Consider the following 16,721-nt stretch of genomic DNA (forward strand, 5'->3'; position numbering starts at 1 on the left):
CTGTATGTGTGTGTGTGTGTGTTTGCTGTGGTGTTGTTGAAATCCGCAGTGCAGTGCAGTACTCGTCCCATTACTGATTCCCTCTCAGCATAATTTATTCACTGTGAGAAAGTTATATCGTGGGCCAACCATAACTCTCACAGAGTTTAAACATATTTAACTCTGTCCCCTGGGCCAACCACAACTCTCCCAGAGTTTAAACATTCATGACATAACAGCTTATATGGTCAGATCACGCCATTACACCACAGAGTACTTTGCTAAAACAAAACCACACATTCTGTGAACCGGTAGAGTGAACATAAATAATTTAAGCTTAAAAATTGATGAGCGCGACAAGTCTAGAGTGCATTGAAGTAACTACTGTATTCAGTGTGATGTATTACAGTGCAACACTGTGAAGAACCTACCACACCTCTCTCTCATTCTGGGAAAACATGAGTCACTGCTTCTGCCAATGAGTCTGAGATTCTTTCTCTGAGGCTAACATTGGATAAATGTGCCGTGTCTTTCATTCGAGCAGATCTGGGTTGGAAAAGGGACTTGAGAATGAATTCAATGAAATGTCCATCCTAATACGATGTCACCACAAACCTAGATCCCGAAAAGAAACATGTTATCTTTCAAAAACAGGAAATAAACTATGTCAGGATACAGTACATACACAGGCTGCATACTTACTAGTCTATGCATCCTAGAATACAACATTGTTGTTTCCTAAGGCCTCACCCACATTAATCACTTCAAAGGGGACGAGAGAGGCTAGGGTCTAGGGGGTGAAATGAAACCAGACCTGAGTATGCTCTTGCAGTAAGACTGTTCATTTCCCACAATGCTCTGCTGTGCTATTGCAGCCTGCTAAACACAGTATAACCACCTCAATATCAGGTCTGTATGCATGGAGCTCAAATGGAGATGTTCTCCTGTGTCTCGGTATCCCCTTCGATCAGAGTAGGGACACCAGAGAGCAGAGAGTGAAGGGTTTATAGGGAACTGTGTCAAGCATGTTGTGTAAGAAGACAGAGTATTGAGCTCTTTGACAACGTGCCACTGTCAGCCGCAGGACATTAGCCCTCTGGATGGGTGTGTGTACCATGGAGAGATTGGCTATGAAATAGTGTGTTTGTGTGTCTGTCTGTGTGTATGTGTGTTGGGGAGAGTTCAGTGTCTGTGTGTTGGGGAGAGTTCAGTGTCTGTGTGTTGGAGGTACTAGCCTATGGTTGGAGGTAGGAGGTAGACTGCACACTTTCTAATATATAGCCTCTTCCTTTCAGTTGTGAGTTTTTCATATTCACCAGTAGACTCATCTTCACTGGGCTGTGTGTGTGTGTGTGTGTTCATCTGATTATAACCTGTTGTTGACTGTTTGTTAATAAACAGGTGTTGCCTTGTTGTGCTGTCTGCATTATGTATATATTTTCAATCCAAAGGGAAACATTTGGTGTACTCTCAGGTGCACAATCACATGCATGCACACAGACCCAAACACACTTAATGCACGCACACAGACACAGACACACACACAAATACACACATAGGCCTCCTAGTTATGTTAGAGGGTGTATACAGAAGATCAAATAATAAATGTCTCGGAAATACAGAGAGAGATGGAGGAGACAAAGGCTTTAACAATTCAGAAGGCATTAAAAATACTCCTGTTTACCTGTGTGATATTGTCTTGTCTGTGGACTGACAGATTGTTTTGTTACATCAGACCCCAGACAAAAAGTTATGATATATTATCTACAGACAATAAACAGACAATAGGTTTGTAGAGCACATAGGAGGGGTTTTACTGCAATGTAGGGGTCTCCAGATATAGAGAGGCTGTGACTGATTGGTCGGCATCTTGATCGACAGGCGGCTCGGCCACTCACCCGGCTCGCTGTAGCTGCTGCAGTTTGAGGCTTAGCTGTTTGTTTTCGTCCTTCAGGGTCTGACACTCGTCTGAAATCGTATGACACTCCGCCGTCAGCTGGCTTAACTCACCTGGAACATACACACATTCCCAGGGTTACATTAGTGTGTGGTGTTTTGTCTTGGGTGTGTGTGTGTTGGGGTGGGAAAGGTGACGCACTGAACCATGTTAACAATAAGTAGTCATGGTAACAGATTCCACAGGAAAGGGTGTGATATGGCGAGGAAGGTAGTTGAGGTTTTCAACAACATTGCGTCCACCATGACCCTGTAACATATTAGTTTAGACATAGTCCTGAAATGTGTTCAAGTGTAACAGAGTTAAGAACGTGACGTAAGCCCCCCCCCCCACACAAATAGCTTGAAATGTCGGCAAAAAAAGCTATCCGATTGGATCCTTTTGTACAGCTCAATCAGATGGTACTTGTCAAGGAGGGCGGCAAATGTGTTTGCGAGCGGAGGTTCACTAAATCGAGACGGGTGTGGAACAGGGACAGTGGAGGAAGCTATATAAGCTGTATACTGTTAACGAAGAGGCTCAATCCTCCCCTAGACGAGTGTGGTCAATGAGTGTGGGAGAGTTGAGGGAAAACGATGAAAAGAACCAAGTAAAGCATACCTTTAAACACGACAGCGCTATAGCTCCAAAGAGCTCCTCTTACAGGTGTTATAATTAGGAATTCTGTTTGTAATGTTGCTGGGCAACGTGTGTTTGTGTGTGTATACCTAACTGTGTGTATGTCTGTGCATACCTGAACGTGTGTACGTGTGTATACCTGAACGTGTGTACGTGTTTGTGTGCCTGAACATTTACGTGTGTATATACCTAACCGCGTGTATGCGTGTGTATACCTGAACGTGTGTACGTGTATACATGAACGTGTGTATGTGTGTGTATACCTGAACGTGTGTATGTGTGTGTGTATACCTGAACGTGTGTATGTGTGTGTATACCTGAACGTGTGTATGTGTGTGTATACCTGAACGTGTGTGCGTGTGTGTGTACCTGAACGTTTACGTGTGTGTATACCTAACCGCGTGTGTATGTGTGTGTATACCTGAACGTGTGTATGTGTGTGTGGGTATGAGAGGTTGCCACTTCCTGTTCAAGATGCTGATGTATGGATATAATAACAGCCTACTGTGTTTATGTGACTGGGTGAGGTACAGTACACTTAGACCCACCACTGTATCTTGCGCACAATCTCATTTACCCTTTCTGAATCCCTGTTTTCCTTTACTTTTATAGTCCTAATTCTGTCTCAATAGCTTCTCTCCCTCCCCCTCTCAGTTTCCTTTCCTTCCTCTCCTCTCTCTTTGGCATTAGCCCTGCTATTAGACAGGCTAATGAAAGTCATGCACAGACTGGAGATGCACGAGGATAGAGTACCGTGAACTGCCAATATAATACAGGTCACACACAGAGAGAGACAGCCTTTGATCTAGTAACCCTGTGTTACTCATTCTGCTATAATATGTTATGTCATCATTATACTGCATACATAAAGTAGGGAGAGAAGAAACCAGAAGAGAGGTTTACAACACTGAGGAGGAATGGCCGTCTGTCTGTCTGTCTGTCTGTCTGTCTGTCTGTCTGTCTGTCTGTCTGTCTGTCTGTCTGTCTGTCTGTCTGTCTGTCTGTCTGTCTGTCTGTCTGTCTGTCTGTCTGTCTGTCTGTCTGTCTGTCTGTCTGTCTGTCTGTCTGTCTGTCTGTCTGTCTGTCTGTCTGTCTGTATACACACACCACCCAGACCGCCCAGGCTCTCCTCTGAAAATAACCAGCTCTGGAAAATTGGCACTTTAATTCATTTATATCTACTATTGGGTTGGTTTTATATAGGGCAGAGTTGTTTTTCTACTTAATTAGCATTCAATTCAAATAAAGGAGTCGCAGCTGTAACAAATGAGCACATCGAGACAGAGAACACACTAAAACTTTTAAAAGCTTTCGCCTGCTTTCTGGACTCGAGGGGTTTCAACTTGAGTGTTAAAAGGAGGAATCAGTTTTCAGTCTGCATCCTCCCTACAGAGGCCAAGACAGATTGTGATCCTCATTTCCTCCAACACCGTTTGTTACTCATCAGGTAGAATAATTATATTTTATTTAGTCTGGGGAAACCCATCAAGACCAGATTCTCATTTTCAGCATAACAATACAACAATTGTCACGCCCTGACCTTAGAGATCCTTTTTATTCTCTATGTTTGGTTAGGTCAGGGTGTGACTCGGGTGGGAGAATCTATGTTTTCTATTTCTTTGTTGTTTATGCCTAGTGTGGTTCCCAATCAGAGGCCTTTCGTTGTCTCTGATTGTGGATCACATATCAGTTGTCATTTTCCTTTTGGGTTTTGTGGGATCTTGTTTTCTGTTTAGTGTCTGTACCTGACAGAACTGTGCGCTTTCGTTTTCACTTTGGTTATTTTGTTTGAGTGTTTTTTGAAAATAAAAATCATGAACACTGTCCACGCTGCGCTTTGGTCCACTCCTTTCGACGAGAGTCGTTACAACAATAGAGAAAAGATCACTCTAACCAAACTACAAATTACAACTTTCAACATTACAACCACAACAATCTCTTCATTCACTCAAAACAACTGCAGCTCTCATTCAACACGTCTAATACAAGAGTCATAAACTACCCTGGCGGCACCAGAGAATCAAGAGGCAAGGAGTTCTGCGGCCTGTCCAACAATGGGGGGCATTAAAACTGAAAGGGGATCTACCTAGATCGTTACGGACTAGCGGAACCACGAGAGAATCAACCCATCAAACTTAAACAGAGGCTGTTGGCTTTCCTCCCTCTTGTTTGAGTAAACACGGTGGTGCTGTGTCATTACCATATTATCCTAACAGTATAGTGGTGACACCTTGAACTCTGCATCCGTGACTTCCCCAATAACCATGAGCCTGGGATCAATAACACTGATAAATCCTCTAAACGTTGTCGAAGTGTGTTTTAATGGATACTGACATGATCTCTCTGAGGTCCATTCAGAAACAGAGAGGGATCAAGACAAATATGGCAACCCTGGAGTCACGACGATGAGTCCCCGACTCTTGTATTTACCCACAATTCTCTGCAAGAAAGAAGGCCTCTCTGCCAACTGGACCTGTTGAGTCTGTAAAAACCTGAACATTTCTAGCGTTTCTCTTTGATCCGGCCTACAGTTTTAACTGGATTATTCTACTGTGTTGTAATAATAGGTATACCTGACTGGGATTTTCCTCATGTCTGATTGGTTTCCATTGCTTCAGTGTTATGTATGGAGTGGTGTACTGGTTGGGCGGGGAATGTGTGTGGAATGGTTGTGTTTTGAGTTTGTGAAAGGGATTTAAGCAGTGTTGCAGCTTGTGTGGTATTGTAGTGGTTAGTAGTTTGGGTTAGTGCAGTATATAGTATGATAGTACCGTCAGTCTCTCCCTCCCTCCTCATGCTCTTCATACTGATTTCAGCACGCAGGGTGGTGATCTCCAGCTCGTACTCTTGGGCCGTGGTGCGGAGACGCTGCAGCTCAGCCCTCAGACGACACAGCTCCTCCTGCAGGGAGGCGATGTCGTTCTCCCTCTCCGCTGCTGCCTCCTCCCCCGCCTGCTGCAGCACCAGCACCTCCTCCTGGGCAGACCTCAGCTCCTCCTGCACCTCCCCCAGCTCACTCTCCTTCTCCTCCTCCAGAGAGTCCATCTCCTCCTGGACCGAACGCAGCTGAGCTAGAGGGGGAAGGAAAGGAAAGGAAAGGAAAGGAAATGAGAGGAGAGGAGAGGAGAGGAGAGGAGAGGAGAGGAAAGGAGAGGAGAGGAGAGGAGAGGAGAGGAGAGGAGAGGAGAGGAGAGGAGAGGAGAGGAGAGGAGAGGAGAGGAGAGGAGAGGAGAGGAGAGGTGTTCCTGTCAATCTGTGATTCAGAAAAAAGACAAGCAATGTTGACTTGTACTCTGTCAAGGGCCTTTTGTTTCAGGAAGGTCTGGTAAACACTCTAGTGAACATGTCCTGGCTGCAAAGAGCAGACACAAGAGCTGACTGAGCCAGGGGCATGGGGAAGATAGGGAAGAAGGAGAGAGCAGAAGAGAGGGACAAGGGCATTAGCTCTGGTCTGGCCTCTCTGTCTCTAAAGAAAAACCCCTGGCGCCTCTCCTCTCCTCATTAATCACACACACAAACACACAAACAAACACACACACACACACACACACACAAACACACACACACACAAACAAACACACACATACTTGACTTTTGAAGTGAAGGGAGATTGATTTGTTTACACAGACATGGCCAGAGCTCAAGAGGCCATGGCTATATGGCTGTGTCTGCAGACCAGCTCTCTTAACACACACTGCACAGAGGAACCACACACCTAGATTACTTCTTGGACCACAACATTAAGAAGATGTACAGTCTGGGCAGTTCTGGCTCAGACAAAGCTACTTACTTACTTAGTTATAGTGTGAGGTACAGTATAGTATTATACTGGACAGAGGCTTGTCCTGGGTTAGGGACAAAAGGAGTCTGGGCTCACCAGAGCAAGGGGACAATTCTTGAGCACACACATGGTTGTGCAGTACGTTCACATTCTGCTCTTGATAACTTTCCTTCTGGGAACATCAATCCCCTCCTGCCTTAATGTTTACAGTCATTCAGCCAATCACATGGCCTCCCTCTGACATCACATGGCATTCTGCCTTGGGGTTGCCGTTACATGGAGTGCACCATGTACGGAGAGTTCTCTCCCTCTCTCTCTCCTTCTCCCTCACTGTGGATGGGAAACACTGGCATCGTGTGTGTACAACAGCAGAATAACAAAGCCAAATGAGCTAAGACAAACTATCCCTACCTCAGCCTGCCCCCCCCCCATCTCCAGTCTGCATTCCAGTAGGAGTCATGTGGTGAGTGTCACTGCAAGGGGGGAGTGAGAGAGGAATAAGGAGGGAGTGCTGTGCTCCATCTCACCCCCACACACCCGTCCACTCAGTCACCTACATAACCCCATGTTAATCCAAAATGCTGAGCATCTTCTCCTAAGGAAGTGATATCATGATAAGGCCTCTATGTCGTCTGGAGCCACTGTCCTTCCTGTAACTAATGATGTCTGGTGCACAGAATGAAATAGAACAGAGTGGTAATACATGGATTTCTATGGTCTGGTGTGTCTCTGGTCACGTGACGTCATTCATACGGTGGCCACCATGTCTCCTGAGGTTGAGCACCATTGAGATATCAGCCAATCATGGAGCTGTACCAGACCTCTTCCCAAGCAGACACATTCTGTGAATACAGTCTAGGATAGGCTTATCTAGTGTCATTTATCAGTCATGTTAGACCATTAGACCATATAACTATGATGGGACTAAGTCATAAGCGAATAGATATAATGTCATATTCAGCTATGTGTATTGAAACCCTATTGCACTTCTGGCATAGAACAGTTTATTGTAGAACTTTTGTTTAAACCCTATAGCACTGTCAGGTGATGGGGACAGTACACATAGAAAAAAAGAGAGAGAAAGGGAGATTGTGTACAATCCTTGTATCTCTTAAAGTTATGTCCTCTCTCCACTATCACAAGACCCTGCTAGGAGACATGTATCTACAAAAGTTATGTTTATTGGTAACTTTTCCTCAGCCATTACACTATTTCATGAGACAGTAGGGGAAGATAATGGTGCTGTGCTCATTTATCAGAAGTGGAGAGAGGAGAGGTTGTGTATAAGGGTGTGCGTGCTTGTGTGCGTGCTTGTGTGTGTGTGTGTGTGTGTGTGCATACGCGCTTGCGTGCGTGTCTACCTTGCAGTCTCTGGATCTGTCTGGTAAAGCTCTCTGCCTGGTGAGCACTGGCCAGACGCTCATCTTCCAACAGACCTGGGAACAGAGGAGAGTGGGAGAGAGGGGAGGAAGAGAAGAAGAGGGGGTTATGAGAGGAGGAAATGTACAAGAGGAGGAAGAGAAAGGGGAAGGAGAGGAAGAACAAAGTGACTGTGTATACAGTCAATGTGGTGTATGTGAGTCAGCAGAATGGACCACGGGGGAGCTGGGGTCAGGGACAACTGGCACAAGAACCATGACAGCTGAGCAATAGGACCTCCCAACCCCCTCACGACCCAGCTGTGATGTCACAGTGAACTAAACACCCAGCATGCAATCATGGCTACAGCTGTCACACACACACAGGCACACACACACACGCACTCACTCAGACACACACAGTTCCACACACTAACACAAATACAGTCATACTCAGACACAAACTCTTCACTCACTCACACACACACACACACACACACACACACACACACACACACACACACACACACACACACAGCAACACACCCTGTAGCTCCATGAAGCTCTCTTCATGTCGTTGAGACACATCCCTGGCCTCCTCCAGCTCCAACACCAGCTGCAGCACCTGGGACCTCAACTCCTCCAAGTCATCCTCCTCTAACATTCCTCCTTCCTCCTCCTCCTCTTCCTCCTCCTCGTCCTCCTCCCCTTTCACCTCCTTCTCCTCTCCTTGCTCCTCCTGCTGGCCCTTCTCGCCGTTCCCCACCTCCACCTCCTTCTCTTTCTCCTCCTTCTCATCGTTCTCCTCCAGGGACTCCCTCTCTTTGGCCGTCAGCTTGTCCACAATGCCAGGCCTCTCCACCTTCAGGTCACATATGTCATCTAGAGAGAGAGAGGGATGAGGGGATAGAGAGAGAGAGAGAGAGAGAGAGAGAGAGAGAGAGAGAGAGAGAGAGAGAGAGAAATAGATAGAGTGAGATATTTACTACCTCTGTAAACAGCTTAGTCTGCAAACTCCTTTCATACAGAGGTCTGTATTGACCTACAAAGTGGTAGCAGTACTTCTTAACTCATTGACCCTGCTTCATAGGATACGTCCTGGTGTCTGAAAGCTGATAGGCAGCTGTGGTTCGCTTGTCTAGGCTTTGAGCCTCCTAACCCAACCCCCTGACCCCCAGCCCCCCCTCCATCTGCTGCCCCATCCCCTGGTTCGATCCTCACCTGGTTTCCACGGAGGAACCCCCCCCCCCCCCCCCCCCCCCCCAATAGACTTCACACACACACTCATTCTTGCCCACACAGTCCACTGCCTGATAGTGCTGTCCTCAGACCAAGCAGAAGGCCGCTGAGCAACTTTTTAAGTAGTTTTACCTGTTCTACAGAGCCATCTAGTGGGAAAACAGAGGAATATTCAGAGAAACTCAATACTCTCTCTGGAGCTATATGTGTCTCCTTAGAATGTATGTTTAGATACTCTTGAGTCATTGCTTATGCAGCACATGAGGTGGACTCCACTTGTCCTTTTCTCGTCTTTCGTTCTCGCCTATTGTCATCAGGACCCAGAGTGAGGAGGGACATCCAAAAATAAAACCTCTCTCACCTCCCCTCCCCTCCTTACCTCCTCTGTTCTCTCTCCCTCACCCTCATCCTCTTCACCATTCTCTCACCTCCCCTCCCCTCCTTACCTCCTGGATCCCCTCTCCCTCCCTCCCTTCTCTGTTCTCTCTCCCTCACCCTCATCCTCTTCACCTTTCTCTCTCCACCTCTCCCCTCCAATTCCTCACTTCCCCTCTCCAAAAATCTCTCTCTCTCCTTACCTCTCTCTTTCTGGCTCTCTCTCTTTTCCCTTCCATCTCTCATTCTTTCTTCTATTTCTCTGCGCTACCTCTCTCTCTTTCTGCTCACTCTCTCCCCTCTCCCTCTATCCATCTCACGTTCCGCTCTCTCTCGGGCACGGGTAACAACATACTAAACATGTCTTCTGATGTCAGTGATGCTGAAAGGAGGTGATGCGTGTGTGTCTGCTGCAGTCTCCTAGGTGCGTCACCACTGCTCAGACGGACTCTCACACACAGAGAGATGAAACAGGACGGGTTAGAGAGAGTGTAGCCTTCCATTCCTAAGACATGAGGTCTCATTTACTAGCTGTGTATGCATGTGGGTGTGTGTTATTGGCCAATTAACTGGAACACACAGAGTTCTGGTAAAGCCATTGGGCTGACAATAGTTCCAGTTAAATCAATCAATATTCTAGTAAAAGTGTGTGTGTGTGTGTGTGTGTGTGTGTGTGTGTGTGTGTGTGTGTGTGTGTGTGTGTGTGTGTGTGTGTGTGTGTGTGTGTGTGTGTGTGTGTGTGTGTGTGTGTGTGTGTGTGTGTGTGTGTGTGTGTGATTGTGCACCTGAGAGTACACCAAATGTTTCCCTTTGGATTGAAAATATATAAATAATGCAGACAGCACAACAAGGCAACACCTGTTTATTAACAAACAGTCAACAACAGGTTATAATCAGATGAACACACACACACACACAGCCCAGTGAAGATGACTCACAGTAGATGAGTCTACTGGTGAATATGAATAACTCACACTTGAAAGGAGGAGGCTATATATTAGAAAATGTGCAGTCTACCTCCAACCATAGGCTAGTACCTCCAACACACAGACACTGACCTCTCCCTCTCCCAAACACACAGACAGACAGACACACTATTTCATAGCCAATCCCTCCATGGTACACACACCCATCCAGAGGGCTAATGTCCTGCGGCTGACAGTGGCACGTCAAAGAGCCCTATGTACTCAGTGAGTACTGTATTCTTACATAACATGCATAGACTGGTAAGGACACCGCCTGTGTACGTAAGTGTGTATATAAGTTATTTCCTGTTTATTTTATTTTATTTCATGTTTTTGAAAGATAACTTGTTTTATTTTCGGTGTGAGATCTGGGTTTTTGGCAACATCATATTAGCATGGAAATGTCATTGAACTCATTCCCAAGTCCCTCTTCCAACTCAGATCTACTCAAATAAAAGACACGACACACTTATCCAACGTTAGCCGGGGAGAAAGAAACTCAGACTTATTTTTTGAAACACAGCATAACACTTATCATCATGGCACAATTATGGACAAATATCTGGAGGCCCTGGTTTAGTCTGGATTTAACAGTGATGCCTAAAAGCTAGCAAGGCCAATCTATTTTTAATCCAATGTAATGAGTTGTCGAAGGGAGACGAGACAGGAGTAAACAACACATCTGGAACACAGCGATGTGAGGGAAACGCATGAAATCAAAGAAGGTTAAAGTAAAACTACAGTGCCTTCAGAAAGTCTTCATACCCCTTCACGTATTCCACATGTTGTTGTGTTACAGCCCGAATTCAAAATGGATTCAATAGATTGTTTTTCTCACCCATCTACACACAAGACCCCATAATGACAAAGTGAAAACATGTTTTTAGAAATGTGAGACATTTTCTGAAAATGAAATACAGAAATATCTCATTTACATAAGTATTCACACCCATGAGTCAATGCGTGTTAGAATCACCTTTAGCAGTGACTACAGCTTTGACTCGTTCTGTGTACATCTGTAAGAGCTTCGCACACTTGGATTGTACAACATTTGCACATTATTATTTTTGAAATGCTTGAAGCTCTGTCAAGTTGGCTGTTGATCGTTGCTAGAAAGAAATGTTCAAGTCTTGCCATAGATTTTCAAGGCGATTTAAGTCAGAACTATAACTAGGCCACTCAGGAACATTCAATGCGTCTTGGTGAGCAACTCCAGTGTATATTTGGCCTTGTGTTGTAGGTTATTTTCCTGCTGAAAGGTGAATGTCTCCAAGTTTCTGTTAGAAAGTAGGATTTTTCCTGTGCTTAGCTCTATTACGTTTATTATTATCCTAAAAAAAAACTCCCTAGTTCTTGCCAATGACAAATATACCCATAACATGATGCTGCCACCACCAGGCTTGAAAATATGGAGAGTGGTACTCAGTGATGTGTTGGATTTGCTCCAAAACAGAACGCTTTGTATTCACAACATAAAGTTAATTTCTTTACCACATTTTTTTGCAGTTTTACTTTAGTGCCTTATTGCAAACAGGGTGCGTGTATTGGAATATTTGTATTCTCTATAGGCGTTCTTCTTTTCACTCTGTCATTTTGGTTAGTGTATTGATAAACCATCTAAAGTGTAATGCATAACTTCACCATGCTAAAAGGGATAGTTAATGTCTGCTTTTTGTTATATCCATCTACCAATGGGGGACCTTTGCGTGGCATTGGAAACCTCCCTGGTCTTTGTGGTTGAAACTGTGTTTGAAATTCACTGCTCGACTGAGGGACCTTGCAGATAATTGTATGTGTGTGGTACAGAGATGTGGTAGTCATTCAAAAATCAGCTTTTCATTTTTATTAATTTGTAAAAAAATTAAATAAAAAAAAACATAATTCCACTTTGACATTATGGGGTAGTGTGTGTAGGCCAGTGACACAAAATCTAAGGGGGTGTGAATACTTTCTGAAGGCACTGTACCTCTAAACTACGACAGAGAAAGAAAGGCCTGTCGTGGTGAAGGAAAGGCATGAAGAGATTGTCATGTGGTATCTGGTCAGGTTATGTGGTATGAGATGTTATGTCCTATCTATGTCAGGACTATGCGGGTCTTACAACAGGCCATTTCAAATATGGTTAAGTGCCATTTTCAAGGTAATTTAAGCTGTTCCCTCCTCTCTTCCCCTTCCTCCTCCCCCTCCCCTCCTTCCTTCTCTCTGTAATCAACTCTGCGCCCCAATATCCTTCTGGTCTGCCACAGGACTGGCTGATTGGTCAGGGCTTCTGGCAGGCAACCAATGATGGCCCTGCTACAACAGCATCACTGTCACAGGGACCATTCAATAAATCACTCATCATAGCTGTCTGATCCTTCCCTCTCGCCCCGCTCTCTATCCTCTCTCTCCATCTCTTTCGCTAATCTTCCTTGCCTAACCTTCTCTCGCACTGTTCTCCCTCTCTCTTTGCCTTCCTCTCTCCCTCTTCTTTCTCTCAGCTAGCCCTCCCTTGCACTCTCTCTCTCATCTCTCCCTCTTTATCTCTCTCACAGAAACACAATACTCATTCTAAAGACAGGTTTGACATCGAAATGCTCTTGACAAGATGAGCTAGATGTGTCTCTCTCTTCTCTCTGACTGAGAAGCCACAGTTAGAACAGAGGACGAAGTCCAGAGCCCAAATAACAACCATAACCACAATTATCTTCCTTCTGCACAACTGTAACCGTAAATAATGACCCCCCCCCCCCTCCCTCCCAACACTCAAAATCCCAGACCTGTCCCTCTTTGTGTCCACATGACGACGGGACAATCTCAGTGGCTGGTGGTTTGGAGGTGAGGGGATGGGGACGGGGGGCTGCGATGGCAGAATGACTCATACCTCGACACTGCGTCAGAAAACAGCACCTTGGTAACCATGGCCACACTCTCTTCTCTGCAAACACACACCTTTTCACATAGCACACACACAGTATGCTACACATAAGCATCCTATCACAAACAAAGCAGCTTATTTATGCAGTCAAAGAGATACACCCCCCTTTAGAATACACATGAGGAGACTCCAGTCTTGCACACTTGATCCAATCACCGCACTGTTATATCAACTATGGGTTTATGGCTACAGACAATTTTATTGCAAGGTACACAGGGAAACAGAACTAGAGCAATCTTATAGGTGTATAACAGGTAACTAAGATACTGAAACCATAACTGGGAGTCAGAGCAGGAGTAATGTCATCTCCTAACCGGGGACAGAGACAACGGGCGACGATAAGGGACATGAATGCAAAAGAGCAGTAAAAACCATGACACCAATCACAGAGTTTGAGACATACAGACTTACCGAAGGCTAGGATTCCAGCACACACGCACATACAAACACACCCTACAGCCTCCTTAGCATGCAGATACCTGAAGTCCCTGTCCACTGGGGTGTGAAGCTACAATTCACTTCTGTCTGAATAGCACCAAAGCACTTAGTGACCAGACACATTGCCTCTTCACAGCCCTGATCACTCCTGACAAGTACCATCAACACACTGTCTACACAGTACACACATCCCCTCAGGAGCACTCACGCAAACAAACACACAAACACACACACACACACACACACACACACACACACACACACACACACACACACACACACACACACACACACACACACACACACACACACACACACACACACACACACACACACACCACACACACCACACACACACACAGAGAGAGAGAGAGAAAGAGAAACAGATAACACTGCTCTGTGGCACAGCTGACACAGTGGAATGAAAAGGAATCTCTATACACTCATGCATCATTTTCAAATTATTAGGCCGAGCTTTCGGTCTTCAGACCTTCATCCGAGCATACAAAAACACACAATGACAGAGGAAACGTGCGCCAATGCAATCAGACATGTCGCGCAACAGCAATAAAAGTGCCAGGAGGCACATGAGTAATCAATTATCTCAGAAAAGTGTGACTTGATCGAGACAGTATACATTATATTTTTCCCAGTGTTTTTTCTCTCTCATTATTTGAACATGAGGGTCATGCTTTAATATGTTTCCCCCTAACCCCTGGCTTTATGTGGTTCCTGTCATTTATGATGGTTCTTTAACCCAATTCCAGCTTACATGTTCCCATAGGCCCACCTCTTGAGCTTTTTTATTCAGTTGGAGGCCTTTCTTGGTCTTCACACCTGTTTCTAGGCCATTTGAAATGTTTATGCATTATGCAAAAATGTAGTAAAACATTTTACAATTCTGTCAAAACTATACTGAATCCCAAAACTACATATGCTGTCTCAATCAAATCACACTTTTCTGAGATAATTGAGATAATTGACTACCGATTGCCTTGTATGCAGGTGTTGCGCATCATGTCTGATCGCATTGACGCACGTTGCCTATATGTGGCCTCTGTCATTTTTGGATGCTCTGATTCCTTTTATTTTCAGTGTTACTCTTCATCTCCTGCACCTCAGAAACGGTCAGGTCTGCCACAGAGCCACTCAAGATTCTACAGCTGAGCCAGTGAAAAGAGAGAAAAGGTTGAAAAGAATGAGTGACAGAGAATCCGAAAAAGTCCAGTCACCTCTGTAACCTGACTTTCGCCCCAGGCCAACACCTGCACTGATCACTATTCTGTTGTGCTGCTTCCCAGACCAAAGACAGGGTGCTAGATTGCCTTTATCACACATTTTGTTTTCTATTTTATTTATTTCACCTTTATTTAACAAGGTAGGCCAGTTAAGAACAAGTTCTCATTTAAAACTGCGACCTGACCAAGATAAAGCAAAGCAGTGCATCAAAAACAACAACACACATAAACAAACGTACAGTCAATAGCACAACAGAAACATCTATGTACAGTGTGTGCAAATGTAGAAGAGTAGGGAGGTAAGGCAATAAATAGGCCATAGAGGCAAGAAATGATTACAATTTAGCATTAACACTGGAGTGATATATGTGCAGATGATGATGTGCAAGTGGAGATACTGAGGTGCAAAAGAGCAAAAAGATAAATAACAGTATGGGGATGAGGTAGTTGGCTGTGCTATTTACAGATTGGCTGTGTACAGGTACAGTGATCGGTAAGCTGCTCTGACAGCTGATGCTTAAAGATAGAGAGGGAGATATAAGTCTCCAGCTTCAGTGATTTTTGCAATTTGTTCCAGTCACTGGCAGCAGAGAACTGGAAGGAAAGGCGGCCAAATGAGGTGTTGGCTTTGGGGATGACCAGTGAAATATACCTGCTAGAGCGTGTGCTACGGGTGGGTGTAGCTATGGTGACCAGTGAGCTGAGATGAGGCGGGTCTTTACCTAGCAAAGACTTATAGATGACCTGGAGCCAGTGGGTCTGGCGATGAATATGTAGCAAGGGCCAGCCAACGAGAGCCTACAGGTCGCAGTGGTGGGTGGTATATGGGGCTTTGGTGACAAAACAGATGGCACTGTGATAGACTACATCCAGTTTGCTGAGTAGAGTTTTGGAGGCTATTTTGTAAATGACATCGCCAAAGTCAAGGATCGGTAGGATAGTCAGTTTTATGAGGGTATGTTTGGCAGCATGAGTGAAGGAGGCTTTGTTGCGAAATTGGAAGCCGATTCTAGATGTCATTTTGGATTGGAGATCTGGAAGGAGAGTTTACAGTCTAACCAGACACCTAGGTTTTATAGTTGTCCACATATTCTAAGTCAGAACCGTCCAGAGTAGTGATGCTAGTCGGGCGGGCGGGTGCGGGCAGCAATCGGTTGAAGAACATGCATTTAGGTTTACAAGCATTTAAAAGCAGTTGGAGGTCACGGAAGGAGAGTTGTATGGCATTGAAGCTTGTTTGGAGGTTAGTTAACACAGTGTCCAAAGAAGGGCCAGATGTATACAGAATGGTGTTGTCTGCGTAGAGGTGGATCAGAGAATCACCAGCAGCAAGAGCGACATCATTGATATATACAGAGTAAAGAGTGGCCCGAGAAATGAACCCTGTGGCATCCCCATAGAGACTGACAGAGGTCCGGACAACAGGCCCTCTGATTTGACACACTGAACTCTATCTAATAAGTAGTTGGTGAACCAGGCAAGGCAGTTATTTGAGAAATCAAGGCTATTGAGTCTGCAGATAAGAATGCGGTGATTGACAAAGTCGAATGCATGGCCAGGTCGATGAAGACGGCTGCACAGTATTGTCTTTTATTGATGGTGGTAATGATATCGTTTAGGACCTTGAACGTGGCTGAGGTTCACCCATGACCAGCTCGGAAACCAGATTGCATAAGGTAAGGTGGGATTCGAAATGGTCGGAGATCTGTTTGTTAACTTGGCTTTCAAAGATTTTAGAAAGGCAGGGCAGGGCCGCTTTCCAATCTTTAGGAATCTCAGACGATATGAAAGAGAGGTTGAACAGGCTAGTAATAGGGGTTGCAACAATTTTGGCGGACAATTTTAGAACGAGAGGG

General features: G+C 45.1%; 1 protein-coding gene across 3 annotated transcripts in view; it reads right to left on the minus strand.

The window, feature by feature from the left end:
• LOC110490333 (coiled-coil domain-containing protein 136) overlaps positions 1 to 16,721 on the minus strand; it is a 47,589-nt gene that overhangs the window by 7,710 nt on the left and 23,158 nt on the right. For all 3 annotated transcript variants that reach the window (XR_005036129.1, XM_036944655.1, XM_036944654.1), the window contains exons 2-5: positions 8,240 to 8,575; positions 7,697 to 7,771; positions 5,326 to 5,625; positions 1,878 to 1,989 (exon numbers count right to left, since the gene is read on the minus strand). Coding sequence is in view for 2 of the 3 variants with exons in the window: in XM_036944655.1 (XP_036800550.1) it covers positions 1,878 to 1,989; positions 5,326 to 5,625; positions 7,697 to 7,771; positions 8,240 to 8,575 (823 nt within the window). In the remaining variant the exon portion in view is untranslated. The remainder of the gene's footprint in view (positions 1 to 1,877; positions 1,990 to 5,325; positions 5,626 to 7,696; positions 7,772 to 8,239; positions 8,576 to 16,721) is intronic.

Source organism: Oncorhynchus mykiss, chromosome 15 (genome assembly GCF_013265735.2).
Source record: "Oncorhynchus mykiss isolate Arlee chromosome 15, USDA_OmykA_1.1, whole genome shotgun sequence".
In the NCBI taxonomy this organism is placed as follows: Eukaryota; Metazoa; Chordata; class Actinopteri; order Salmoniformes; family Salmonidae; genus Oncorhynchus; species Oncorhynchus mykiss.